The 26,250-nt window shown below is 44.3% G+C and overlaps 1 protein-coding gene across 8 annotated transcripts in view; it reads left to right on the top strand.

Moving 5' to 3' along the window:
* The window catches only part of CACNA1G (calcium voltage-gated channel subunit alpha1 G), a 147,823-nt gene that overhangs the window by 109,702 nt on the left and 11,871 nt on the right, over nt 1–26,250 (top strand). For 4 of the 8 annotated variants that reach the window (XM_034067728.1, XM_034067722.1, XM_034067727.1 and 1 more), the window contains exons 22-33: nt 1,740–1,866; nt 5,134–5,259; nt 5,867–5,956; nt 6,531–6,744; nt 9,199–9,249; nt 14,867–15,018; nt 17,402–17,511; nt 18,531–18,664; nt 19,828–19,898; nt 20,185–20,263; nt 20,342–20,463; nt 21,365–21,676. In XM_034067728.1, coding sequence (XP_033923619.1) covers nt 1,740–1,866; nt 5,134–5,259; nt 5,867–5,956; nt 6,531–6,744; nt 9,199–9,249; nt 14,867–15,018; nt 17,402–17,511; nt 18,531–18,664; nt 19,828–19,898; nt 20,185–20,263; nt 20,342–20,463; nt 21,365–21,676 — 1,588 coding nt within the window. Of the gene's footprint in view, nt 1–1,739; nt 1,867–5,133; nt 5,260–5,866; nt 5,957–6,530; nt 6,745–9,198; nt 9,250–14,866; nt 15,019–17,401; nt 17,512–18,530; nt 18,665–19,827; nt 19,899–20,184; nt 20,264–20,341; nt 20,464–21,364; nt 21,677–23,917; nt 24,059–26,250 lie in introns of all 8 variants that reach the window. The other 4 variants (XM_034067729.1, XM_034067723.1, XM_034067725.1 and 1 more) reach the window with 4 other exon arrangements.

Raw genomic sequence — 26,250 nt, 5'->3', positions numbered from 1 at the left:
TTTAGAAAAGAGATTCAGCTTCAGACTGTCCATCCCAATGCTTGCTTTGTGCACTTAGGTGGAACAGGAAGAGCCCTTGCTTAGCCAGTTGGGCTGGATTAACCACATTGAGTAGGACACATCAACCTGTTGTCCAGTTGTCCCTGCTAGCTGTCCTCAGCTCATCTCTCAGCCTCTCAATGCACAGCAGCAGTGGCAGCATCACTGCCCCAGCGAGGACCTCAGGCTGGGGTAATGCACGTAGGCAGTTTTGGCATCTCACACCAACCCTCTCCATGCTTCCATGGCTGCATGGGGTCCACACTGTCCCCTGGAGTCATCTCAGCCTTGAGCAGCCCTCTGCTCCCTAAGCCATCTCACCCCCTAGCTCATCCCCTAAAATACCCCAGATCTGAGCACTGGGAAAACTGAGGTGTCTGAAATGGGGAGCCACAGCAGCTACCTGGAAGAGACTTCAGGCATCAGGAACAGCAGCATCTGCCTTTTGTGCTTCACTGCAAAGGGAGTGGATAAAAATACCACCATCTGTTTATTTTTTAAATGATAATTGATGAGTTACCCTTGACATTTTGAGTAAATATTTAACTAGAAAAAAAGGGAAATAATAATTTTTAGCTTTTCAGGATTCTGTTTAAAGCCAATTGGTTTTCAAAGCTCTGGTGCTGTACACTGAACACTGCAGCTTGCTAAAGCAGTCAGCTCTGGGGCAGGGGAGGGTTGGTGCAGGCTTGGCTGTGGTCCCAGCTAAGGCCATGCATGCTGGGCAGGTGGATGCATCCATGGGGACCTCTCAGGGGAGCATCCCTGGGAAGCAGGAAAGAGGAGGAGAACTTGGATCCTCTCCCATCAGTAAAACTCCAGCTGTGCTTCAGGTGGTGCAGCCAGGCTTGGGGAGAAACAGGGGGGCAATGAGAGGACTCCCATGGCAGGAAGGAGAACCAGGCAGAAACAGGAAGGTGGGGAATTCTGTGGCACTTTTGAGTGCCAAGTGTTCAGAGGAGTCACCTGCCAGTATCCCTCTGACTTACACAGCAGACAGCTATTTCTGCCTTGGGAAAACACAGTTTCTATGGCATCAGTACAAATTGATTTACAGTGCTAGTGAAATGCTTAATTCCAGTTGGCATCAAGAGCAGGGAGGTGTACAGCCTCTTCAGATGCCTTTCTTGGTCCTCTAGCTCTCCATCTTCAGGTCTGTGAGCCTGAATACCTCGTTCATCTTGCCCAGCATGGTGACATGGCTTCTGTAAATCACACAAGCTTTGTCCTTTTGTTGTAGTGTTGTCCTTGAGAGTATAGTACAGTAATGCTGTGTGGTACCAGACAAAGAGGAGCTACAGAAAAAAGGTTAGATGCCTGGGATTGGTGGACACAACTGGTTCAGTAGCTGAGGTTGTACTGTGGGTATAAAAAGACTGTGATTATACTGAGGGGTAGCTCAGGGCTCTGTGCACAGCAGCACTGTAAAAACATGTAGAGATTGTTTGTGCTGAAGGTGGTGAGGTGCTGGCACAGGTTATCCAGAGAGGTGGTAGATGCCCCATTCCTGGAAGTGTTCAAGGTCAGGCTGGATGCGGCTCTGAGCAACCTCAAGATGTCCTGCTTCTTCCATCATGATCTTTGAGTTATTTGCCATTCTAGCAAATTCCCTAACGCTGTTTTCTCCACATCTCCTATCTTGAGGCAGAACAGGGCAAGGGCAGGACTAACATAGCTTTTACGTTTACTTGTCCCCGCAGAGTCATCAGTCGAGCCCAAGGACTAAAGCTGGTGGTGGAGACCCTCATGTCATCACTAAAGCCCATTGGAAACATTGTGGTCATCTGCTGTGCCTTTTTCATAATCTTTGGAATCCTGGGAGTTCAGGTGAGTCCCCTGTAAACCTCAGCACCTAACCCAAGGAGATAAGGAGCCACACATGGCCCCACATCTGGGTATCTATACTGATAGCATACCATAAGCCTTCCTGAAACTGAAACAATGGGCTGTTTGGCTTTCTTGGGGAAGGCTCCTTGCTCCTACTGAGGAGGAAGCAGATTTACCATTATTCAGCAGTCATTAAAATCTCATTAGCAATTACAGTCTAACAACAGTGGCCCAGCAGCATGCATTCTCAGCCATAGCTGAAGGAGCAGTGGTTAGAGCCAGTTAGTGGGGTTAGTTTTGCCCCTCTCTGATTCCATCAAAGTCCTCTGCCCAGCTTTAGAAACGTGTGTTGGTTTTGAATCCATAGCTTTGCCACAGACAAGAGCCTGGAATGACTCAGACCCAAGGGCTTATGTATCCCTCAGTTGCCACCCCAGCAGCACAGTGTGGCCTTCCAAGTGCTCCCAAGACAGTTATTCCTGACTTCCAAGTCTTGTCTTTGTGTCACTTGATGTGTTGGAACTTTCTTGAAGCTTCCCTGTTGCATGCAGTGATTTCAAAAGCCAACGTGATGACCCCCTTAAAGCACAGAATGGGCTTTCTTCATCCTTTCCCCATCTCAAGGACTTCTGCTCTGCCTGCTGTGGGATGTGATTCAAGATATTTGTCCACTTTCTTGGCCCAGCCTCAGGCCTGACCACAGAAGGGTCAGGCCTGAGGCATGACATGTACCACCAGAAAAGCTCTACTTAGGGAAACTGTTAAATCCTGCTCATATTCTGTCTGTGAGATAACATAGGGATGTCTCCCCTCCACCTTTCTTCTAGGTATAAACCGATGGGGAAATAGAAACTCTCAAAGCTGAAATTGTTGGTTTGTAAACTCTAGAGAGACCTTGACCTAGAGATTCATTCAGATTCTGACAGCTTGTATAACTGAAAGCTTGCAGAAATAGAGATTTCTGAGTCTGCTTCCTTCCAGCTCTGCTGGCAATATCCTCAGTCTCAGAAGTGCAGGAACCCAGGGGAAAAGTGGCAGAGTTTCCAAAGCAATTGGTTTCTCATCACCTGAAGAGCTTGTCTCATATAAATATTCAGACATAACACTTATTTCTTTCTGAAGTTTATCTGATCTGTCACATCCAGCTTTGGAAAGCAACTCTGTTTGTCTTCGGTTTAGAAAGGTGTCTTATGTAATATTTTATACTAATATACTCTTTAAATAATAAATACAGCATTGAAAGTAAACGGAGAACATGCCATGCATAACCACCTCAGTGGCTAGATTGGCTTTGCATTAGAGTACAACAACATCCATCCATTATACTAAGCAGATTAATAAAACAAAGCATATCCCGTAAAACAATATAAAACCCAGACATAGGAAAATTTATGCCCAGCAACAAAAGTTGCAGTATGCTCTTTGAGTTTCCTCCCTGCTAATTGCGATTGCTTTCCCTGGTGACTTGCAGTCTTAGGTTAAATTGTCATGACTGCTGATGTGCTTAAGTGGCAGATACAAGCAAGACTGATCCTGTATTCAGGATGCAAAGTTCTCTGTTAATATTCATGTCTAATTAGGTGTAAGATTAGGGCCATAGCTATTTGCTATAAAAAGATGATCTCTCCAAGTTACAGTTGGTTTTCCCATGTAAATATAACCCGGGGATTAAACCAGAGGGTTTAAATGCTATTAAAAATTCAGCTGTCCACATTTCTAATGGTATTTCCTCTTAGCAAGACTGATTTTGGTGTAGAGCTTGCCCATGCATGAATAGTCATTAATAACACAGAAGAAATACACAAAACAAGTACAGTGAGAAACACTGGGTCTTTCAGAAGTGCTGAAATCTGAAGCACTGATGGGAATCAGCATTTTTGCAAACAGAGCTTTGCATTTCCAGACCCCGTTAGTAGCTGTGTTACTGCTCCCATCTGAGTGGCATTACAGGGCAGCTCCTGGAGAAGTTATATTTATAGTCAATATATTAAAACCAGTTGTTTACCTTCCTGCTTAATTAAAGCTTTACTCTGTGAAGGCTATATCTCCCCAGTCTGCTGTACCCACAGATAGTGTTTCTCCATGGAAAGATCAGGGAATACTTCTCTTTTTGCATCCAGAGGTTTTATGGCTGCGTTGAGTGGTGATTAATTTTGCATGTCTAGAGAACCTCCTTCTGCTGTTGATTGCTGAAGGAAACCCATGGAGTGATGCGTGGGTTTATCTTGTGCACTATTATTTCTACTGATATTTGTCTAAAACAACAGATCAAAATCCGTCAGTGTCTTTTCTCTGTATACCCAGGTGGTGTTTTAAGGAGCCTGGAGAGCAGGCTGCCATTTCCCCCAAAAGCAGCAATGTCAATAGCTTCTGTCAGCAAATAAAACCAGATTTGTTGGTTGTCTCCTGGGCTTTGATACCATCCATCCTACTAGCATCAATCACCCTGTCTGAAGCAGTAATCATCCCTACCAGTCTGTGCTGTGTAGAGGAAGCAGTAGGTCTAGAATCAGGAGGCTCATGTTCCTTGTGTAGGTGTAAATCATGAGCTGACTGCCCAGGAGTTGTATCTCCTTTGGCTTACACCAAAGGAAACAAGCTCAGGGTCAGGTACCCTGCAAACTCAGCCCAAAGAATATTGTTAGAGACCCCTGCACAGACTTCAGAGCCTGATGATGGCTGGAGAACCATGTTCAGGATCAGGGACCAGAGCTGTACTGACAGGTCTTGATTCAGCAAGAGCCCAGCATCACTCGCAGCAGCTTGGCTCCTCTTTGATATGTTCCCTTGTGACCCCTAAGAGCAGAGCTTAGTCCAACGCTCTGCTCATCAGTGCCACCTTCCCTTTGCTGACAGAGGGACCCTGTTACACTTAATTTGTCGGTGACTCTTAAAACCAGCACCATTAACTAAACTGAGAGCCGCTGGAGTCATTCCACAAGTGGTAAAAAACCATTAGCTGGTCTGGGCTATTAGCTGGAGCTACACTTCTGCTGGTGACCCAGAAGCAAAGGCCTCAAGGCCACTCTCAGATCACTGAACCAGACAAGCTAATACATGAGGTGGGTGTCCTAAACGACGTGAAATCATGCATTTGCTCATTAGGTGTGTATTATACAGGCTGCTCACACTTAATCACCTACACGAATGAGGCAATTTCCTTTAACTCCTCTGGTCAGCATGGGCTGTGCAGAGTACCCAGGGAGAAATGCCCATCATCTGCAGGCTGAATCTTTACAGTTCTCCTCTTCTTTGCATATTTTACAGCTTTTCAAAGGCAAGTTTTTTGTCTGCCAGGGGGAGGACACCAGAAACATCACAAATAAATCGGATTGTACAGAAGCAAGCTACAAATGGGTCCGGCACAAGTATAATTTTGATAATCTCGGCCAGGTATTAATAGAATGGTAATCTGCTTCTTTGCTCCTTTACCTCCTTGACTTAAAACCTGTGCGTTATTATCCCATGGGATTTTCTTACAGGGCACTACCAGTCGCAGTAAAGATTCAGTTCACATACACAGCATTCTGTCTCTGTAAATCCCAAAGGTAGTGTTTCCAAGCAAGCATACACTTCTTTTCGGAACGGAACAAGCACATGTGGCTTTGTGGAGTACTTAATTGCTTCACTGCTACATAACAAACTAAATATATCTTGCAGAAGGTCTTGTCTAATAGAGCCGGACAATTTCAACCTTCTCTGCAACACAGCCTTATTTTAGTAACATGGTAAGGACTAATTAGTGGGGAGCAGTGGAGACCTGGAGGGTAGAAATGAAACTGCTTTTGTCTTCTGCTTTGTGGTTTCCGAATTAGTGCTCATTGCTGAACCAGGGGTATTGACAGGTTCATGCTGCCAGGAGAAATCTTGGCCATCAAAGTGCCCCGTTATCAGGCAGGTAATGATAATGCTCAGACAGAAAAGGGCAAAGAGGAGTAAAATATTACAATAAAAGAGTTTTAGTGCAACTATGTCTAACTTTTTTCCCATGCATTTCTAGGCCCTGATGTCTCTCTTTGTTCTGGCCTCCAAGGACGGGTGGGTGGATATCATGTACGATGGCTTAGATGCTGTGGGAGTTGACCAGCAGGTATGGGTTCTAGTAAAAGCTCTGTGAGAAATGAGTTGTCAAAGGCTGCACATTCTGGCTCTTGTTTTGCGAAGTACTATTGGCTTCCACAGTCAAATGGGGTTATGGGGTTAGTATCGAGGGAGGCATTTAACTCAACTCTTCAGGCATGACAAGGAGTCCAGTGAGAAGTTGGGGTTTGGATCTATCCTTTTTCATACAGACTTTGCAACATGACTGATGTAATGAGCGTTAGGAAAATTGCACCTATCAAAGAATGGTTTGACTTTTTAAGCAATTTGGGCATTTCAGGAGAAAAGGGCTTTGTGTAGGTACAGGTTTTCAGTGAGGGATTTACAATAACTGCAGAGCTCTCCTGCTGTTGGCAGAACAGAGGTGGTTCCTTTCAAAAGTTCTTTGTGTTTTGTGAACATTCAGTTAAAATGTCTTAAAGAGCTTTAATTTCTATGAAGAGCAGAGCACACTGAGCTGCCTGAAAGGGGCACCCACAGCTTTTGAATGGGCAGCAGCATCAGTTTGCTCCCTTCTTGGATTTTTGAGGTTCAGTTGACATTTGCCTTCCTCCACTTTGCAGCCAGTCATGAACTACAATCCATGGATGCTCCTTTACTTCATCTCCTTCCTGCTGATCGTGGCCTTCTTTGTCCTCAACATGTTTGTGGGGGTAGTGGTGGAGAACTTCCACAAGTGTCGGCAGCATCAGGAGGAGGAAGAAGCCAAGAGGCGGGAGGAGAAGAGGCTTCGCCGGCTGGAGAAAAAGAGAAGGAGTAAGGAGAAACAGATGGCTGGTCGGTAGTCTTTCCACATCTTTCTGAGTCCTGCTTGACCTTCCACACAATCCGCTTTTCCCTCCCCTCCCTGCCTCACGTCTGGTGATCATTCCTCTCCCAAAAAGCATGTCCAGCTATAAAATTTGCATGAAGGAAATAGCATCATTTTAGGCTGAGCAAGGAGCCATGGAAGCCTTTTTAATGGCTGCATGATTTGCAATGACCTTTCCATTGGAGGTTATTTAAATTAAAATATAATAGTAATCAGACCTGGAGCTTCTTGGATAGCAGAGCTCAGTGTTACACAAATAGTGACAATTGCAAAGATCAGCAGTGCCGGATGGCATCATAAATCTTCTGAGTCATGAGCACTGTTGCTTGATAACTGGATTCACTATTTAGTTTATTACAGCCTTGTAATGCCACAGTGATGTTACCTGTCCCATTTGTCAAGCCAGTTTATTTATTGGCGCAGTAGCACCACTGCTATTCAAGAGTGTAATAAAATAATGGATCCGTCTCATTCTAGTAATGCTTAAAAACTCCTTAGAGAAACATATCAATGCATTTGCTTGAGAAATACAGATCAGAAAAAAAAAAAAGCTGTTGAGGAGAGTAACTAACTAGACAAAATAGCGCTGATGCAAACTGAACCTAACTCCAAAAGGGATGTGCAAGTTGGCAGCCCTGCCTAGAGATGGCATTACAGGTGAAAGGAGGCTAGACCTCCGCTCTGCCAACAGTCTCCGACAAGACACTTGTCTCCTAGTCTTTTTGTTGTTTTATTGTTGGTTGAATAAGTAAGAAATAAGTCAACCAGAGGCCACAGGTCGGAGGTCCTCTTCTTCTCGCATGCTGTCTTCTGACTGAACTTTCTCCATTGCCCTTTGTGTCCACAGCCTCACACTTTCCCTCCCTGGTCAGTCCGTCTGCTACACTCTCCGTGTCCCCTTTCACATCTCTTTTCTATCTTTGACAGACTTCAATACTGTTTAAGACACTGTCTGATCAGGTGCTTGTTCCGAAAGTTGGTAATATTAAGTCTGATTTATTGTTTTTAATAGTCTCAGAGGTGTTTAAATAGCTGTGACAGGCTTAACCATGCAACCACATACTACAATAGTGTCTCAGCCTCTCTCAGTTTAGCACTTACCCAGCACTTCCCTTTGGTCACGTCTTTGAGTCCCAGGGGCTTCACAGGTTTTCTAACCAATAGGATGTATCACACCAGCCTCTGGACATCAAACTTCAGTTTATGCCAAGAGCCTGGCTTCCCTGAGGGTCAGTGGAAAGATGGAGGCTTCCCTCACAAGCAGTGGAGGACACGTTATACTGTTCTCAGCTAAGTGGGATACAGATGAAAAGAGTTTTTTGTTGCTGTTTTTCACACCAGGGAAATGCCTAGAAAGCTCTTTCAGTCAATCCAAGCTCCCAAACACAGTTGCAGGCTGATGAGTTAGAAAATGTTGTTAAAAGCTGGATAGAAAGATCCCTATTTAAAGTTGCCATATTGGAAAGCAGGCATTTCTGTAGAAGAGAAATAGATGTTTAGTTATTATTAATGACCTTATTTATAATGCTAGAGGAGCTAGATGAAGAAAAGACATAAGCTGGGGCAATTTCCCAGCGGGAAGGAATCACAAACCATCCTTGGAGATGTAGTTATTCATTCAGTCCTATGAAATGTCTAATTAAAGAGGCAATAAACAGCTATTTTACTGAGGATCGAATATTGCTGAGTATTCAATTGCCATAAAAACCTTTCAAGAGCAAAGTATGAAGCCCTCCAAATCACTTCAGAACAGTTTTCCCAATTCGCGTTCAGTGAAACGTTGGTTTTAATTGACCATGTCCAGCTTTGCCCTCGGAGGCAACAGATGTCATTGCTTAGCTCTATTCTGCGTGGTGGGAACTTGCAGATGATATCAAAACTAGGGCTTTGATTATGCCAGCAGCTACATGGCAGCTCCTTTAGCTGGGCTTTCTGAGTGTCCCCAGATGCCCAAACCAACCTGTCAATGTCAGACATAGACATCTAACCAGTTGCACAGTCATTTTTGCTTGTAGACACTTCAAATGCATTTGAACATTTGGAAACTAGAAAATCATGTGAAATCCCAGCTCACAGGGTGTAGGCAAATGCAGGAGTGGTTGCTGTAAGGTGCTGGCCCAGCAGGATGTGTATAAAGTCTGTCCTTCAGAGGTGTCTTCTCCATCATCACCGTTAAGTGACGGGGTTCTGAGGGATCTCTTGGGCTTTCACCTGTGTATATGGGAGAAGCACAAGAGCCCTTTTCCACAATGAGCCCGTGTACCTGAATCCACCCTCTATGAGGCACTAGGAGAGGATCCTACAAGGAACCATTCCCATTAGAGGCAACGGAGAGCCTGAGATCCACAGGGACCTCTGCAGGGGAAGGGAAGTCTTGCCGTGTGTCCTGCCGGGTGATTAATGCCGTTTCATTCTTTTAGATCTAATGCTGGATGATGTATTAATGGAGAGCTCAGCCAGTGCAGTGCAAGGTACTGGGAAGTCGGCACGTCTCGTCCCACTTGAATGGCAGTGCTGTGTCACTAACGGCTGGCCACCGCTGCTGTGAGGCATCCCACTAAACCGTGTGTGTGGTGCAAAGCTCATTTGCTTACTTCATGGCACACGCATATCATTCTGAGCTGCAGGTCTGCAGACCTGGCTCAGCACTGACACTTGCAAACCCTTAATTTACCTCTTGATCATGTCATGTTCTTCAGTATGATTTTTTTCCTGGTTTTCATTAAGTCACTCTTGGACTTTTCATGGCTTTATTTTTGTTCTCTTTTTCTTTTTTTTTTTGTTGGTTTTGGTTTTATTTCCTAGAGAATAATGACTGGACTGTGAAATGGGTCCTTTATTGTTTAGCTTCCCAACCACCAACTTAGGAGTCTCTGAATAACTGGCAGGATTGCCTCTGGAAAGCAGGCAGTCTCGCTTAGGAAAGTTATTCCATTATTCTCCAGCCCTTCCTCACTGCTTCGCTTCAGGGAGGCACAGTATTTTGTCAGCAGTATAGTGCAGAGCTCCAACCCCACACCAGCCCTCAGCATGGGCTGGGGTTTAGCCCTTGTTCTGCCCAGCTTGTAAATTCTTTGTATTGATTGGAAGTCGTTTGATCCATGAGGTATCTTGTGAATTAAAAGAGATAAAAATGCCACCTCAAAGCCTTCCCAGGTCTTGGTGGGGATGGACTAGCTGGGCTAAACACTGCTGGGGGCTTGACCTGGTTACCTCGACCTACTGCTTGCTCATGTCATCCTTTCTCATCTCTCCTCACCAGGACGATGCTCAGGGCTGCAAATCCGCCCCTTTGTTCTTTTTATTTTTAGGAGAAACTTTAATCTGGCAAGCATTTTGTTTAATTCATAACTTATGAATATTAGCCTGAATAATTAAAGAGGTGCCAACACAGAAACAAATATAGATGTAATTTTCGACAAAAATAATACGCTAGGAAAATTGTGCCATTAAAACTCTCACCTGTGAACAAGCTCTCACTGCTTGAGATGGGAGCGGGGCTCCATCCATCTCTCACATACTGCAGGTAGTTGGATTCAACACAAAGTTGAGGGCTATTGGCCTTCACTGCAGAGGGTAACTCAGGAAGACAGAGGTTCCTACCTTGTCTTTCTAATGCCTTGTTAAACTTAATCACAACATGCTTTAATAAATCCTGAATCTCCTTCCCACTGTCATTCCTGGTATTTTTATCTCTCTGCTTTCAATCTTGCTCTTCTTGGTAGGCCTCCTGTACTCTCCTGCAAAACAGGGCAGAAGGAGGGGATGTGCTGTCACTGGGTTTGGGGTCTGTTTATTTGTTCTTCTGTTTATTTGGTTGTGGCTCCTCTCCTGGTCCTACAGAGCCACATCAAGGCTGCCTTATTTTTAAGGCATTGAACTCATTCCAAATTCCTTCATTCTCTCGCACAGGCTCAGAAACACTTGGAGTTTGCTTTTAAAACCTGGTCAATTCTCAGGTCTGTGCTTTGTGTTTCCTTTTGTTGCTTTTTCTTTGGATCCAGTGGTAGTGAATGTGCCATGCTGCTCTTCAGGCACCGGCATGAGGGAATAGAAAGATTTTATTTTGGAACCTCACTGTTGGGAATATTAAGGAATCAGTCCCAGCTGCTGTAGATGAACCTCCTGTGGTTCAGTGAGAAATCTGAAGTTGTGACCCCAAAGCTTCTACACATCTCTGCACTTACAGAGGGCTTCTTTTCTCTTTATATGAAGATGAGATGGAGTATTGTGTGTGTGTGTGTGTGTGTGCTGCTGCCTGGTGCTTAGTGAGATATTATAATTTCATTTTTTCCTTTTTTTCCCCCCAAAGTCTACATTCTATCACAACTGGAATCTTCTCAGTGGAAATAATTTATCATTTTCCATTTTGATTTTATTTTATGGTTATTTTTCAGTAAATCCATTCAGTACAATAAAAGCCAAGCCAAATGCTGTGTTTAAAACAAAAAGTTCCTTCAGTGCAAACTACTTCTTAACCAAATAATATTCTTGATACAGTTTGTAAATCCAGCTGCGTCACGGGCTCATTGCTCACTGATTTGCTGCTGTCCTCCAGATATTCTCAGGCCTGAAAAGTAGTTAATTTCCTTGTTATAGGAGAAAGAAGGAACTGGAGGAGACAGTAATGGAATTGTCCCACTCTCGTGAATTCCAATTTCCTGTGCCCACACACCTCCAGTTGAAAGCCACCTCCGGGAAAGTGGCAATTTCTCTCTTGACAGGGCTATATTCAGAGGCTGCTGCTATTCAGAGATATTTTGGAGCCGCACGCCCAGCCTGATTCCCCCTAAGAAAATACAGTTAATGGGAAGAAAGTGGCCTCAGCCCCATGTCCCCTGATGATGGCAAAGACTGGCTAAATCCTGAGACCCTCTTGCTGTGGCACAACAGGGCAGAACTGATGCCTTTAGTGCTGCTTTACTGGTCACTGGTGCCACTTCACAGGTCACATCCTGGAGCTGTCAGAAGAAGAGCAGCATGGGGTTAAATGCCTCAAACCTGGGCTGTGATCTTTAAACCCAAAGGACACCTGACCTGGGAGAAGTTAGAGTGGGATTAGGAATGGGAAATGTTTATCGTGCAGTGTCATTGCCTTTCCAAATGGGCAGGAGAGGATGGTGATGATTTTGGGCACCCCAGAACACAAGTTGGGGCTGCCGTGCTCTGCCTCCCACCCCTGGAAAAGGGGGATCAGTTATCCTGCAGGATGATGCCAAGAGGAGTACAGAATGTGAGCTTGAGTTGAGCTGCAAAATCTCCTTCCTACCTGGGTTAGGAGATTGCTCAGGATCTGCTGTCTGAGCTGATCTTCTTCTGTGTAATGGTATCTAGATTTGAGCCACTTCTCTCTCCTGGCCTCCAGCCATGGTGAAGCAGCTTGATTTACACCCTGTTTACCAGCCTAATGTCTCGTAGTGGGCTTTTGCTGTATTTCCCCATCTCCTCATATTCTCATTCTGCCAATTCTTCTTTGTTTGTTTGCTCTCCTCCTCTTTTCTTTAATGCCATGTGTGCCGGGAAGCCAAGTTAACCTTTCCAGTAATAACCAAGACTAACCCAGAGCTCTTGTTGTTCTTGACACAGTGTATTGTAACAGTACAGTAATGTGGTGTTGTGTTAGTTGTGGAGTTCACCACCTGGAGTTTAACAGATGTCTGTATTTCCCAAGATGTTGGTATTGTTTAGATCTTTACTGCATTAATTAGAAATGATACTGTGTGATAAGGGGCATGGGATTTGTACCTGGGTCATTCTACATGAGCAATACTCAAATTCTCTGTAAAACTGATTGGGTTAAATACATGGAATTTATACAATAACAAGAAAATGATTTATCTGTTCAAAAAGTTCCCTGCCCACCTAGACACAGTAGGTATTTATTGATAGTCCTTTGACAGCATGTGAGCTTGCGTGTGGTTCATCTCGTGGTAGTATCTTTATTGCACTAATATGCATGGCTGGCATGCGGAGATGGATGTAGTGAGTGGTGGCGGGATTCATAAGCAGGGTTGACAAATCCCCTCTTAACAAAGATAACGGGGAAGGCTGAAACATTTACTAATGGTAATTTTCCAAGGCTGCAAAGGCGTCTGCAAGAGCAGCATCCAGAGGCATTTGGCTGTGGAAACCTGTGGAAATGTGCTGGGAAAGGTTGAAAAGGAACTTTGGGAGAGAGGGAGAAACCTTTGCAGCTCTATGAACAATTAGCAACCCTGCTTATGGGGTCATGCACTGGCTAATCCAGGTGCAGGAACCCTGCACAGGAGAAATTTTATAACCTCTCTCTAAATCCTCTCTCTTTTCTAACAGTGTCGGTGCTATTCTGTAGGATTTGGAATTACCTGTCAATCAAAGCTAAGAAAAAATTAGAATTCCAGTGTAATTATTCATAAGTAAATCCATTGCAAGAAAAGGCAGAAACATTGTCATTTTTCTTTTGAATGTGAATTATACATAAATGCAGAAATGAGTGATCCAATTACAATAGTGTTTCTTTCCAAGATGATAAGTTGGTTCATAAAAATAGGTCCTATTCCTAACCTAATTGTATTCAAACATTTTAGTTAATTTGCTACTTATAATTCAGCATAATGTGATCGAGATATCTTGACTTTATGGAGATTTATGCAGATTCTGAGATATCCAACAAAGTCTTAGGAGTGAGTCAGCAGTTACCAACCGGCCTTTTTGTAAGCACTTAATAGATTCACATGAAAATCCATTTTATACACCTTTTCATCAATATTGTGCATTAGCAGTCATGTACAGATCACCTGAAGCACACTGAAGATCAGAAAGTGAATAGTAATTTTGCCTTTCATTTGACAACACTGAGGTAGACGTTTGGGTGTTCCAAATCCCTACAGAATAAAACTGCAGAATGATTTGTCTCTCTGGTCCCTGGGCTGCAAGGGAAAGGTCTGTCTCTATGTAGGAACCAAAGTCTGATTTTTAGGATCCTGTTACGAAGCAGGGAGCACATGAAACCATTAAACCTATGGGTTTCATTGCAGTGTCATTGGCTATTGACAAAGTGGATTCTATTTCCAGGCAAAATTTAACCTTCCAAAATTAGTTTTCCCTGAGGGCAACCCAAACCTCTGCTTCCTGCCTTCATTCTGCCCAACTTTTTTGCTCAGAATCATGTATCAAACTCTACATTTGCTCAGCAGCACTAAATATCAAGCCATGTAATTCTTACAGCTCAATAATTTTCATAAGCAGTTGATCATCTAATTATGAGAGTAATATTATACCCTGACATATTCAAGACAGTCCTTTCCACTTCAATCTGCATTATAATGCTGCCTTGAAAATTGTACTGAATTATATACTCAGCCTTGGCATTTCCTCATTAGAGATTAGGTGAGTAAATGAGTTTATCTCTAGGAACATTCGGGGTCTAAAGAGCATGTGTCATCCCTGAGGCAGCTGAACATGGGAATGAGTTGAACAGTGAAATCTGTACTTTGATAATCTTGTCTAAATGGAGGATCATTATTTTCTAATCGCTAAGGCTGACTGATCAGTTTTCCTTGGTACTTTTATGGACCATTTTTCAGGGCTCTGACAGTGCTGAATTTTGTTCTCTCTGCAGTTTATTGCAAAGAACATAATATGCCTGAATTACGTCTCTTTTAAACACCACCACTAACTCAATGGCCTGCATTTTTAGCCATTGTTAGTGAAATCTGTCCCCACCATTAATTGGGCTTTTTGGGTAGATTGGGCACATTTAAGATCAGCAGAAACAAAAACTGTTGGTTTAGTTTAAATTTCCCTACAGGGAAAACATTCTTTAGCAGCACAATAGTCCCAGCTCACCTCATCCCTGATGCTGTAAGGCTGAGTATAAGCGCATGTCCCACTGAAGATGTTTAATGGATGTAAGATGACGGGAGCCCTGCTGTGTATTAAAAATGGTAACATGCCAGCAAGAAAAAAGGAAATGAAAAAGACAGCATGTTGCTGTAATCAGTCTAGAATTTATCATCCTTGGAGTTGGAAAGTGAGGGAGCATTGACTCCAGAAAGACGCAGAGAAATGACTTGACGTGCCTCTTCGCTCTCCTCCTCCCTGCTGCAGAAGCACAGTGTAAGCCCTACTATTCGGATTACTCCCGCTTCCGTCTCCTGATCCACCAGATGTGTACCAGCCATTACCTGGACTTGTTCATCACCGGAGTGATTGGACTCAACGTGATCACCATGGCCATGGAGCATTACCAGCAGCCAAAGGTACTGGGACAGAGATGGGGGGGAAAGTTGGGAGGGACATGGCCAGCCATGGTGGGATCTGCTGATGGACAGAGCTAAGGCCAGTTTTGCTGTTAGACTTTGAGTCCTCATTCACCATGCTTGACATATCCCTTTGTTCCATGAAAGATATCCATCCTGCAGCTGGCTTCCAGCTCAAACCACTGCTTTCATTACCTGGATCCCATTTCACCTCTCCCTTCTAGTTAAATGCAAATGGACTGCTTTGAAAATGAGGATGGGAGCATGATTGGCTTGCTTAACATGATCCTCATTGAACTCTTCCATTTGATTTAAGTTTTCCAGCAAAAAAAAATAAAAAGGAGAAAAAGGAAAATAATAGAACAATTTGTTAAATATTTCTTTTTGCAAAGTTTCTTCTAAATCCCCAATGTCCCATAAAGCCCGGTTTTCACAGGCACTGGATTCCATGGTGGTCTTTAAAAATCAGTTTGGCATATTAGTGCACTGTGTTCCTGGGTCTTTGTCATACTCTGAAAATAAAAACAGTCTGTCCTGGGATGTCAAGTCTCTTGTGCGTAAGAATGAAATGGAAATAGCTGCCTTTGCCATGTAACTTGTACTTTATTAGCCACTTTCAGCATGAATAACTGTAACACACAATAGGAGGAAATATTCTTTAAAACTAGACAGGACTTGAATACTTCATGTAAAAAAACAAGTAAGACAGGTAAAAGAAGGGAAAAATATCCTGCAGCCTATCCTAAAGAAGCCAAAAAGTGAAAGGGCACAAGCCCAATTTATTTCTTCTGTTCAGGTCACCTTTAAATACTGGAAGGCTCATTGCATGATTCAGTCATTTGGTGATGAAAAAGGTTGTTGGCCAAGGAGCCTGTCCTGGAACCGCTCTAGGGCGTGCGTCTCACCGCAGTCGTTTTGCAGCTATGTTTTCTCTTGTATTATAAAAATGTTGCGCAGGCTTTTGTTTTTAATTTTCTTTAGGAAAATAACACTTTCTCTCTAAGCCTCTGGTATGCAGCATCTGGGTAATAACTCCAAGCTTGGGCTATGCTCAGTTGACAGCACAGTTAGAGCCATGCACGTGCTTGAGAGTCTTGCTGAATCAGAGCCCCAAAATCACTCTGGTCTGGGATGACTGGTGGCTGGGATCCTGCAGATACTTAAACAGCTTAAATGTACCAGGGAGATTTATATCCATGCTAATGATTGCTTATCATATTGGTGCTGAAAGGGATTGGTGGCGGGATACCCTGGGATGCCCTGGGGATGAGATCCCAGTGGAAATGCTGCCCATAGGGAAGAGGTGCTGCAGTGTGTGTAGAGGTGGTTTGAGCAAAGAGCTACTGGGCAAAATCTGCTTTGCCAAATGAATTTGGTGGCAGAGCCCAGGTCCCTGCAGTAGGACAGGAAGCTCATTCAGAGCCATAGCTTCCTTTGGTGGCTGGGCTTCTAATTCTCAGGCAGGTGAGGTGGGTTTTTGTCCATGGATGCTTGAAGCTAAACTGTAGCATGAGGGCAAACTGCATGGCTTAAACCTTTTCTACTCTGGTATCTGCTGCTCGGGGATCAGCAAGTCTTGGATTTGGTCTGAGAGCACTCAGTTGCCACTTCCCAATTCCCTAACAGTGCCCTGGCCACAGTTATTACCATCCTGTTTGCCAGCAGTGAGAAATTATTTATGAGGCCACTCAGGATGCTGCTATCACAGTGCTCCTTCACGAGCAGGACTTTTGGGATGAAATCACCTCTGATGTGGCTTAATGTCCGACTGTGAAAGAGTTGTCCCAGCCAGGAGGCACCTGTAGTTAATGGCCAGGCTGTGACCTCTGCAGAAGGAAGGGTGGGCAGAGGAAAACCCAAGGCACTCACTCCTGCTGGCATGCCATCCATCTCTCCTGCTCCTTGCCAAAGCTGAAGGTGAGGAGTGAATGACAGACTATCACAAAGAAGCCATTTGGCCAGTGCTTTCAGGGACACAGCCAGCCCAGAGCTCTTGCTGCAGTGCACAAATAAGCAAGTGGGATGAAATTCAGCTCTCTTCTGAAAGCACGAGGGTGTTTTGAGCTGCTGACACCTGCAAATGCAGCAGCTCCTACCACTTACCCAGGTGATCCTGCCTGGGGCTGAGTTACTGCCCTGGGGTTTGAGTAATGCCATTGGTTTGTGTCAGCCTTTCCTGTGAATGATATCAGCTGGGCTGGGGCCAAGCAGAAATGCAGCTTGTGCGCTCACTGGGGCTTTTCCCTGGGACATTTATCATTGGAGACTGACCACAGCTGGAGCTTTTTATCTGTCATTTGGAAATGAGTAACTGGTGAAAGCAGGGCAGGTTTGCAGGCAGCAGATGTTAGCGTCTAACCCCAGTCCTGTGTCCATATCCCAGGTTCTTGATGAAGCCCTGAAGATTTGCAATTACATCTTCACGGTTATCTTTGTCCTGGAGTCTGTTTTCAAGCTCATTGCCTTTGGGTTTCGTCGCTTCTTCCAAGACAGGTAACAAAAACTTAATCTTCTGTGAGGGAAGCAGCAGGTTTCTGGAGACAGCTGCCCAAATTCTGTGTTCTGAACACTGATGGTTTTCCTCATGCTGTCACTGACACATATGGATGCTTTGTGGTGTGAATGGTTGAAAACCGGGTAGGTGGAGGCTTGAGATGTGAGTTGGAGAAAGGATCAGGCATGCCAAGAAGTGTAATTGCACCACTTTGGCCCTTAGGAGTGGACAAAATAGGAGTGAGAATCACAGCAAGTGGCTGGTTCTCTTTTCACACCAGTTGCATGTCCATATAATCAAGATGACCTTGTGAAGTGACTAAGTATATGCCAAGAGAGAGAAGCTGGTCCTGGTTTATGCAGAGGCAGACATGAAGCAGCAGATGAAATCACTTCTTCTAAATGTTCACTCTCTTACCTCACAAATACAGATTTTATGGCCTTGGTGAATCTTTCTCCCCCCAATTTTGCCTCCTTCAATGCTAATACCAAGAGAGTTGGCACCAAGCAGGACTTGACGTGAGCCCTTCAGCAGACAGGGCATGGTTTCACCCTCTCTCCCCATAGTTTGGGTGTCCATTTTGGGATTATGCTTCTCTCTGATCTGGCCCAAATCCTCTGGGTCTTTCCTCTCCCAGCATGTTTTTGTTGCATGGGCTGGACATGGAGGGGCTGGTTCTTTCTAGGGCTGAGGTCCATGAGTGTCATGTCTAGAAGTGGCTGGAGACATACTAGAGCATCTCCCCTGATGTCTGCAGCCTCAGGGTAGGAAACTGCCAAGCTTTTGTTTCTGCTTCCCCTCAGTCAAGAATATCTCTGGAACTGGCTGATTCTCTAACGAGATGCATTAGTTATAATGATTTCATAACATAACTGCATTTGTATAATACCCTCAGAAAAATGCTGCAGATTCATTTGAGTGCTAGAACCATAGAAAAGACTGGAATTTGTGTGAAACAAGCTACCTTCCCTTGCCAACTTCTTGGTAGATGTTAAACTTCATTTTGTGTTGTCTCCAGATGGAACCAATTAGATCTGGCAATTGTGCTGCTGTCTATCATGGGCATCACTTTGGAAGAGATTGAGGTGAACGCTTCTCTACCGATTAACCCCACTATTATCCGAATCATGAGGGTTCTCAGGATTGCCCGAGGTGAGACAAATAAAACAGAATTGAATTGTTTGAGGTGCAGGGTCCCTTCCAAGGGAGAGTCAAGTGTTGGGAAATGGTTCTGGGGCACATCCCCATCGCAATGTGCATAGTTATGCTATCAACAGGCCGTAAACAAATAAAAGAACAATGGGGGAAAATACTTGAGAGGAGCCAAAAAACTGAGCCAACTGACCATGTGTTTCTATCTTAAGACGACCTGAAGGCTGAGAGCTTAGAAATACAAGAGAAATAGCTATGGCTGTAATTTCCAGAGATGAACTTAGAAAAAATATGCCAGTCAAATCAAAGTCGCCTCTAATGGGGATTAGAGAACACAAGCTCAAGTATGTTGGCTTTAAAAGACAAGCATCTAATAAACTTAATTTCCCGTGGGACTTTACATCTCACCACTTGGTGACAAAGCATTCCTCATCGCTCTGCACCCATCTGTCCCCTCAGACTTGTAACAACACATACCTGAGTGGGGAAGCCAGCTTCTGCAGGGCATGAGTTTTCAGAATGGGATGGACCAAATGCTGAAGATGTAAAATGCGAGTTCTCAGGCCCTTAATAAAGTACTCTCAGGCTGTCCTGAAGGGCAGTGTTGTGCTGTAAGGCATAATTGCTCTGATTGCAGCCCTCATCTAAGCAAAGGAACTGAAGGAGAAATAAAATGCTGTTTCTCAAAGTGGGGGAAAAGAGTGGTTTTCAGTGCATTGCATCCCTTTCAGAGTTAAAAATACACATGATTTCCAATTGGAAAGGCAACCTTCTGAAGAGATGTGTAAATGAGTGAATCATGTATGAAAATGGGTAACCTATGGAAGTGGAAAGTAATCCCAGAGCTGGGAAAGTAACTGCTTATAATAACCGGAGGAAGAAGATGGGTCCAACACAGATAACGTGGGGAAGGGGAAAGCCAGGAAGAACGATAATGCTTTCTCCACATCTCAGGCTAGGTGATACTGCTATTCATGGGGTTTTGATAGTATCCAAGCAACCAGGAGCGATGAAAAAAGGCCAAGGACGATAGCAGCTAATGGAGAACAGTTGACATGATTTCACATTTCTCTTCCTATAATCTGTGGCTCCTGGGAGAGGGACTGAGTTTGTGTCTCCGTGCTAACACTGCAGTTACCATATTCCCAATGTGTTTTCCGCAGTGCTGAAGCTGCTGAAGATGGCTGTAGGGATGAGAGCTTTGCTGGACACCGTGATGCAAGCATTGCCGCAGGTAACCCACTGCCATATCAAACCACATCTCCTCTGGCCAGAGCTAATTTCCTATTGCAGAGGAATGCTAATCATTTTGTCTTTACTGTCATTAGAGAATCACATTTCCCTTCCGAAGCACAATCTGAGATACAGTCCTCACATTGAGGTCATTTTTCCCCTGAAGCAATTTAAGTTTTGGATTAAAGAATGCAGCAGGAAACAGGTCTGGAACAAAAAAATCAATGAATGTTCTTTTTTTTTCTTTTGTGTTTTTCCCCCCCCCCTGTTTCTTTTTCTCTTTCCAGGTGGGGAATCTGGGTCTTCTCTTCATGTTGTTGTTTTTCATATTTGCAGCTCTTGGAGTGGAGCTGTTTGGAGACCTTGGTGAGTCTTCTGGTGCCGGTGGAAGGGGTGGGTAAGGTGTGTGAATGGGAGGTCTCACAGCTGTGCTTGGTCCCACAGAGTGTGATGACACACATCCCTGTGAGGGGCTGGGACGGCACGCCACGTTCAGGAACTTTGGGATGGCTTTTCTGACCCTCTTTCGAGTATCCACCGGAGACAACTGGAATGGGATAATGAAGGTAAGACACCCAAGGAAGATGAATATTGCCTGTAACTGCTTTATTAGAAGTTGACCACTTTGCTCCAGACTGGTACCAATGCCCAACCAGGACACTCTTGCAATGAGCTGGTCTCTCTATCCATGCACTGGGCAAAGCCTCTAACATTTCTGTTCCCTCCAACCAGCTATGCCATGTCTATGATTGCAGGTTTTTAGTGTACTCTGTATATTCCCTTGGTTACCCTGAGAGAGCAACCCAAAAAGAAGGAAAAAAGAAAAACAAAGGGACTTATCTCAAGTAGCACAAATTCAGCTCAGTAACATGCATTGGTTTTATTTTTTACCCTTATTGGTATTACTTTGATGGTTTATCGGTATTACTTTGATGGTTTCTGGAAAAACCCAGGTGTCTGAGAGAGGGTCTTTCTTAGGGAATATCCATAAAGGCATGATATTGTGAGGAAATCTGGTGTATGAGAACTAGGATGCTAGCTAGTCTGCAGGAATCACTTCTCTGTTCATTTCTAGCCTGTGGTGTGTGTTAGGTGATCAAACTCTTAATGATGGGATGTGAACTTGAGGAATGAGTGTCTGCAGGCACAGCTGCTGTGGGATACTTGGTGGGCTGTAGCTTTGCCCTGGATCTAACCTGGTAAAACAGCCTTTCCTTTAGGAGCAGCAGGGTATTGATGTCTGTTGTTACACACATCAAGAACAATTGCATCTGAGTCTGCTTGTGGTGACTAACACAGAAACAAGGTTTTAATGGCATGTGTTTTTTTATTTTAGAAATGAAATTTGCCCAATCTTCTCAGTTCTTTTCATGAAGGGAAAACCCATTGCAGCCAGATGACCAGATGCAGATGAGGTCCATGCTGGAACCTCTTCACATCCTTCCATCACTTCCCCCTTGTTTCTAGGACACACTGCGAGACTGTGACCAGGAGTCTACCTGTTACAACACTGTCATTTCACCCATCTACTTCGTCTCCTTCGTACTGACTGCCCAGTTTGTCCTGGTGAATGTGGTGATTGCTGTGCTTATGAAGCACTTGGAGGAGAGCAACAAGGAGGCAAAGGAGGAGGCAGAACTGGAAGCGGAGCTGGAGCTGGAAATGAAGACAATCATCCCCGGCCAACGCAGCCCCTCGGACATCTTTGCGTGGACAGCCAACACTGGTGGACAGAGACCTGAGAGCCCCCAGGGATGCACCAATCCCATGCAAATCAAGGTAGATTCTCAGCTCTCATTAGTTTATCCTATGGTGAGAATCTCAGTTGGAGGGTGAAGAGGGCTTGACCTGCATATCTGCTAGGGGAAGACATGCACGAGTCAGTTGAAGGAACAAGTGAACTGCACGTCCAGGGCTTGTATTCCTCACTGTCTGCTCACTGACTGTTGCGTGGTGTGGGAATTGATGCTCCAGGTCCAACCCACCTTGACACATTTGTTTGGAGGTAGAGAGCTTTGCAATTAGTTCTGGAGATGTGTCCAAGCTGCCAAGTTCAGAGCTAGCTCCAGGCTTGTTCTAATCCAGAGTCTGGGCTAGGTCCTTTGTGATAGCATAAAATACAAGCATAGTGTGTTTGCTTTTCTAATGCAGAGTGTGAACCACAACATAAAAGAGGAATAAAACTTGGCTAATCTTTGCTTAAGTATTAAATTTGTTTTATGTAACCTCAATTTAAAATCCATCCCCACTGTCAAGCTTGTAAGAAAAGATTATTTTAACAATAGAATAATCCAGAGGGGACTCAAACCTGAGCTCACCAGAACTGGTGGCAAAACTCCCACCAGCAGGAACAGTGCCGGAGCAGTAGCTGCTATCAGCTGCAGTAAGTCTCTCTAAAGCACAGTTCCTGGATGAAGACTCAGTTTGAGGATGAGAGGGGTGAGATCAAGACCCAGACAGGTCCTTCGGGAGGGAATGGCACTGGAATTATACAAGAAAAATGGTCCAGCTTTTTGTTTTAGGCTTAGCTGATTGCAAATCAGGTTAAACTCTACACAGGCTCCATTAGCTTTTCTTACATCATGATTTCACAACAGTGTGTCTTGGCCTCTGCCTGGGGTGAACTAATGAGTATTCTAATGCATGAAAAACTCATTTATGCTCTTTAGTCCAAGGGTGGAAGGAAGCAAATCCCTGCTTAAGCTTTGTTTCAATTCCTAAGCTACTGGAAATTTCTGGTGCCATTAGGAGTCACTGAAGTCTGAGATGGATGCCAAAGCTGCTCTTTGGCACAGGAAAAAGAAGTTCAGGGCAATATGGGGAAATCCAGATTCACTACGTCCTCTAGGAAGAAACAGCATGTCCCAACCATGGTTGCACATGTTGAGCAGAATACTGGCAGGCTGTCTTCAGCACTGTGGTCTTCAGCACTGTTGTCCTGCATCAGTACGCACACTGGCAAAAAGAGAAATAGCAAAATTGCAGGCAAATCAGAGGGAAGGATGCCCTCAGCTCCTCAGGCTGTTAAACCTGCCTTCTCTGAAGGTGGCTTTGGAAAGGGTTTATTCTAGTCATAATCTCCTGAGTGTGATTCACTCAAAAAAGAAACCTCAAAAACCTCCAGATTTTATTCTGTTTTAATCTCCCAGCCAAAATCTTCAGGACAAATCTGATGCTTGAGCACGAGAGCAGAGGAATACAATTCCCAGGACATGACCCTGCAAGGATATGTGGTCAGCATGCTTCTTTGCTTGCCTATTCCCCAGGATTTTTCCACCATGTGCTGTTTGACTGCAATGATGGTCCTCATCCCATTGTATGTAGTAGGCATTCCCAGCGTGAAAAGTGAAATCCTTAAATTGCTCCCATGCTGCCTGCAAAAGCCAGACCTGCTCTGTATAACCTCCCATGTCTGTGCTGTGGGAGCTGTTTTGAAGTTGGCCAGGACAACTGAGGCACCTCTACCCATGTCTGGCACATGAATTAGTCGGCTGATGTTTGTCTATCCTGATCAGCTGCAGCTTTCATGGAGAGGATGCTCAGCTTCTCTTCAAGTCAGGTTATTTGAATTGATGTGCCCTCTGGATATGGATTATGTGTCAAGTATTTGGTCCTCTAGCTCAGAAATGTGGACAATGGGTATAGAAACTTTACAGCAGCAGTGTTCACAGCACCAAGTACCAAGATGCTCCTCTACCAGCCCCTTTGTACAGCTCAGATCAGTAACTCCCCATGTTTGCAGAGAGCAAGAGCTGTCCCCAGGAGGGTCTGAGAAAGCTGTCACTGCTCACCGTGATATTACTGCACTGTTCTCTCTCCTCTCCTGCCTCACCTCTCCTGTCCTGTTGTTTCTGTTCCTGCTATTCAACCCTGTCTTTTCCACCCCTTCTCTTATTCTGTTTCTCCCCCATTTCGTTTGTTGGGTTTTGTACACTGTCCTTTTTCTTATCTGTTCCTCGCCTTTTTCCTCTCTTTTTGGCTTGCTCTGTCCTTCTGCATGTTATACACCACCCCTCCTAGGAAAGGCACTTGTTTGATACCATATCACTGCTGATCCAGGGATCTCTGGAAGGAGAGCTGAAGCTGATGGACAACCTGTCAGGCTCTGTGTACCATCATTATGCCCTCCCAGCTCCCGAATATTACAACTCTGAGAACCAGGTTAATATTCCTAATTTCCTGCAAAGTTTCCATCCAAACTCAATGTGACTGAGATCTTAGTAGAGAGTTAATGTTCTTTATGTAATGTAGGCACAGGGATGTTGAAGCATAAGTCATTTTGGCTTTTTCTGTGGGAGTCGAGATAATGTCTTGGTTAATGATGTTGTATATCAATACAAGAGGAAAAGTACAGGCTCCGAGTCTCCCTCTCTGACAGAGTAAGAAGTTTTGCATTGGGATTTACTGTTCAGGAGTGTGGTAGGGAAAATACATAAGAACCTGTCTCCATCCTTCAGTGGGGTTCTTGTATTTGGTTTTGTATTTGCCAGCAATGGCAGGACATGTCTGCAGAACCTGAAGTATGGTCTGAGGTTGCCCTAGAGCAGAGCTTGAGCGGGTGGGGAACATAAAATGCTCTTTACATTTTGTGCCTGCTTACACTGCATGAAAACCCAGTTTCAAATGACTTTCCTAAAGAAGCTCTTTGCAAGTGGGTCGTTGTAAACTAGATCCTCATCTCTGATCTAAACTGACTTTAGAAGGTGACGCAGCCCTTAATGATGTACTTAAGTAATGGTGTGCTCCAGTGCTTTCTTGAGCAGGGGCTGTAATGCTTGCTTGAAATTAGTTAATTTACTTGTCAGGATAAAATACCTACTTTCTCAAGCATGTTATTCTTTAGAGCAAATATTTTCCTTAAATCTCAGCAGTAACCATAATAGTAATTCAAACGTACCTAGTTTTCCCTGCAGTTGGAATGGAGCAAATTCCATATTCCTTCATATATTTTTTTCATCCCTTTCTGGCTAAAAATAACAATTTTCATGTCAAATCAGTGTGCTTATTTATGAGCTCACTGACACTAAATTATCCAACTCAGTGGTTCATTAGAGGAAACGAACAAGCTCAGGTAAAATGAAATCCTACTGCAGGTATTTATATAGCAGGATAATATGTCTCCCTCTGATTGCCATGTATCGCTTTTCAGATGGAGGTCTATTAAGCTATAGAGGAAGTGGTTGCCTCTAACAACTGCCAGAGGAATAGAGACAGTAGCTTTGGCAGGGAAGGCAGAGGGTCAGTGCTGAACTCAGTGAGAGCTGTTTGGAAATCTGTTGTCACAACACTTTTCAATGGGAAGTGCTGCTGCAGCAAAACAAAAAAAAAAAAGGATTTGGCATTTTTGTAATGAAAAAAAATGTAATGTTCCAGTTTGGCTTTTTCTGTCAAAATTTAAGCTTGAGGTTTTTTAACCCTCCCCCCTCCCCCCCCCCCCCGCCCGTAATTAAAACCTGTATAAATCATATATATATAAGTCAGTTGAACATTCCCAACAAAATGTTTTGACGGCTTCAAACTCAATTTCGGGAGCACGGAGGCTGAAGGGGGAGTTTGATGTTTTGTTTACATTTTGGCTTTTCTGTTCACACCATTTGTCATGTTCTGAGGCAAGTTGGGAATTTAGAGCAGCACTGGGACTTGCTGAAAGATACCTGATTAATAGCAGCTCCAGCAGAGCGGCTCCGTGAGGCAGGAGCTGCTGGTGTCCACCAGGCTTTAGCACAGCCTTTCCCTGAATGCCTGGGCTCTGATTGGTGCCTTCCCATTAGGAATCACTGTCCTTGTGCTGGCAGCTTCTGCAGTGATGCCTTTTTGGGGAGCCTCATGTGAAATCAGGAGCTCCTTCAAAGCATCTCTCTTATCCTCTGCCAGCAGATGACTGTGCTAGAGGAGATATCAAACCCAAGGTTAGATGACAGGAGCCCGACCCTCTTATCTCAGCTGAAGTTTTGAGCCTCTCAGGGTTCACTCATCACTGGGTTTATTTCACCCTACCAATGCCATTTCTAAGAGTGAGGAAATCCAGGCCTTTGACAACTTCAGTGCAACAGATCTGGGCCTCTGTGGTTTGTCTTGGAATATATATTGCTGTTGAAAGACTTTTCAAGCATAGAGGATAGGGAAAGAAATGCACAGTGAGAAGTGAAAATGAAGCTCCTGGAACTTGTCCAGATTAGCCACTTCCATAGGATACCTGATGAAATGCCATTCCAGTGCCCTGGGCACCAGCCTTGGACACATACCAAGGGTGGGGATTAGAGGGGGGCTGAGCCTGCATTTCAGGGCAAACACCCCTCTTTGCAGTGCCTGGCAACAGGGATGCTGCTCAAGGGGGAGATGCTGCAGTCTCC

The sequence above is a fragment of the Melopsittacus undulatus genome, chromosome 11 (assembly GCF_012275295.1).
Source record: "Melopsittacus undulatus isolate bMelUnd1 chromosome 11, bMelUnd1.mat.Z, whole genome shotgun sequence".
Classification (NCBI taxonomy): domain Eukaryota; kingdom Metazoa; phylum Chordata; class Aves; order Psittaciformes; family Psittaculidae; genus Melopsittacus; species Melopsittacus undulatus.
Note: the sequence above shows the minus strand (reverse complement) of the source record. Positions and strands in the feature narration are given on the sequence as shown.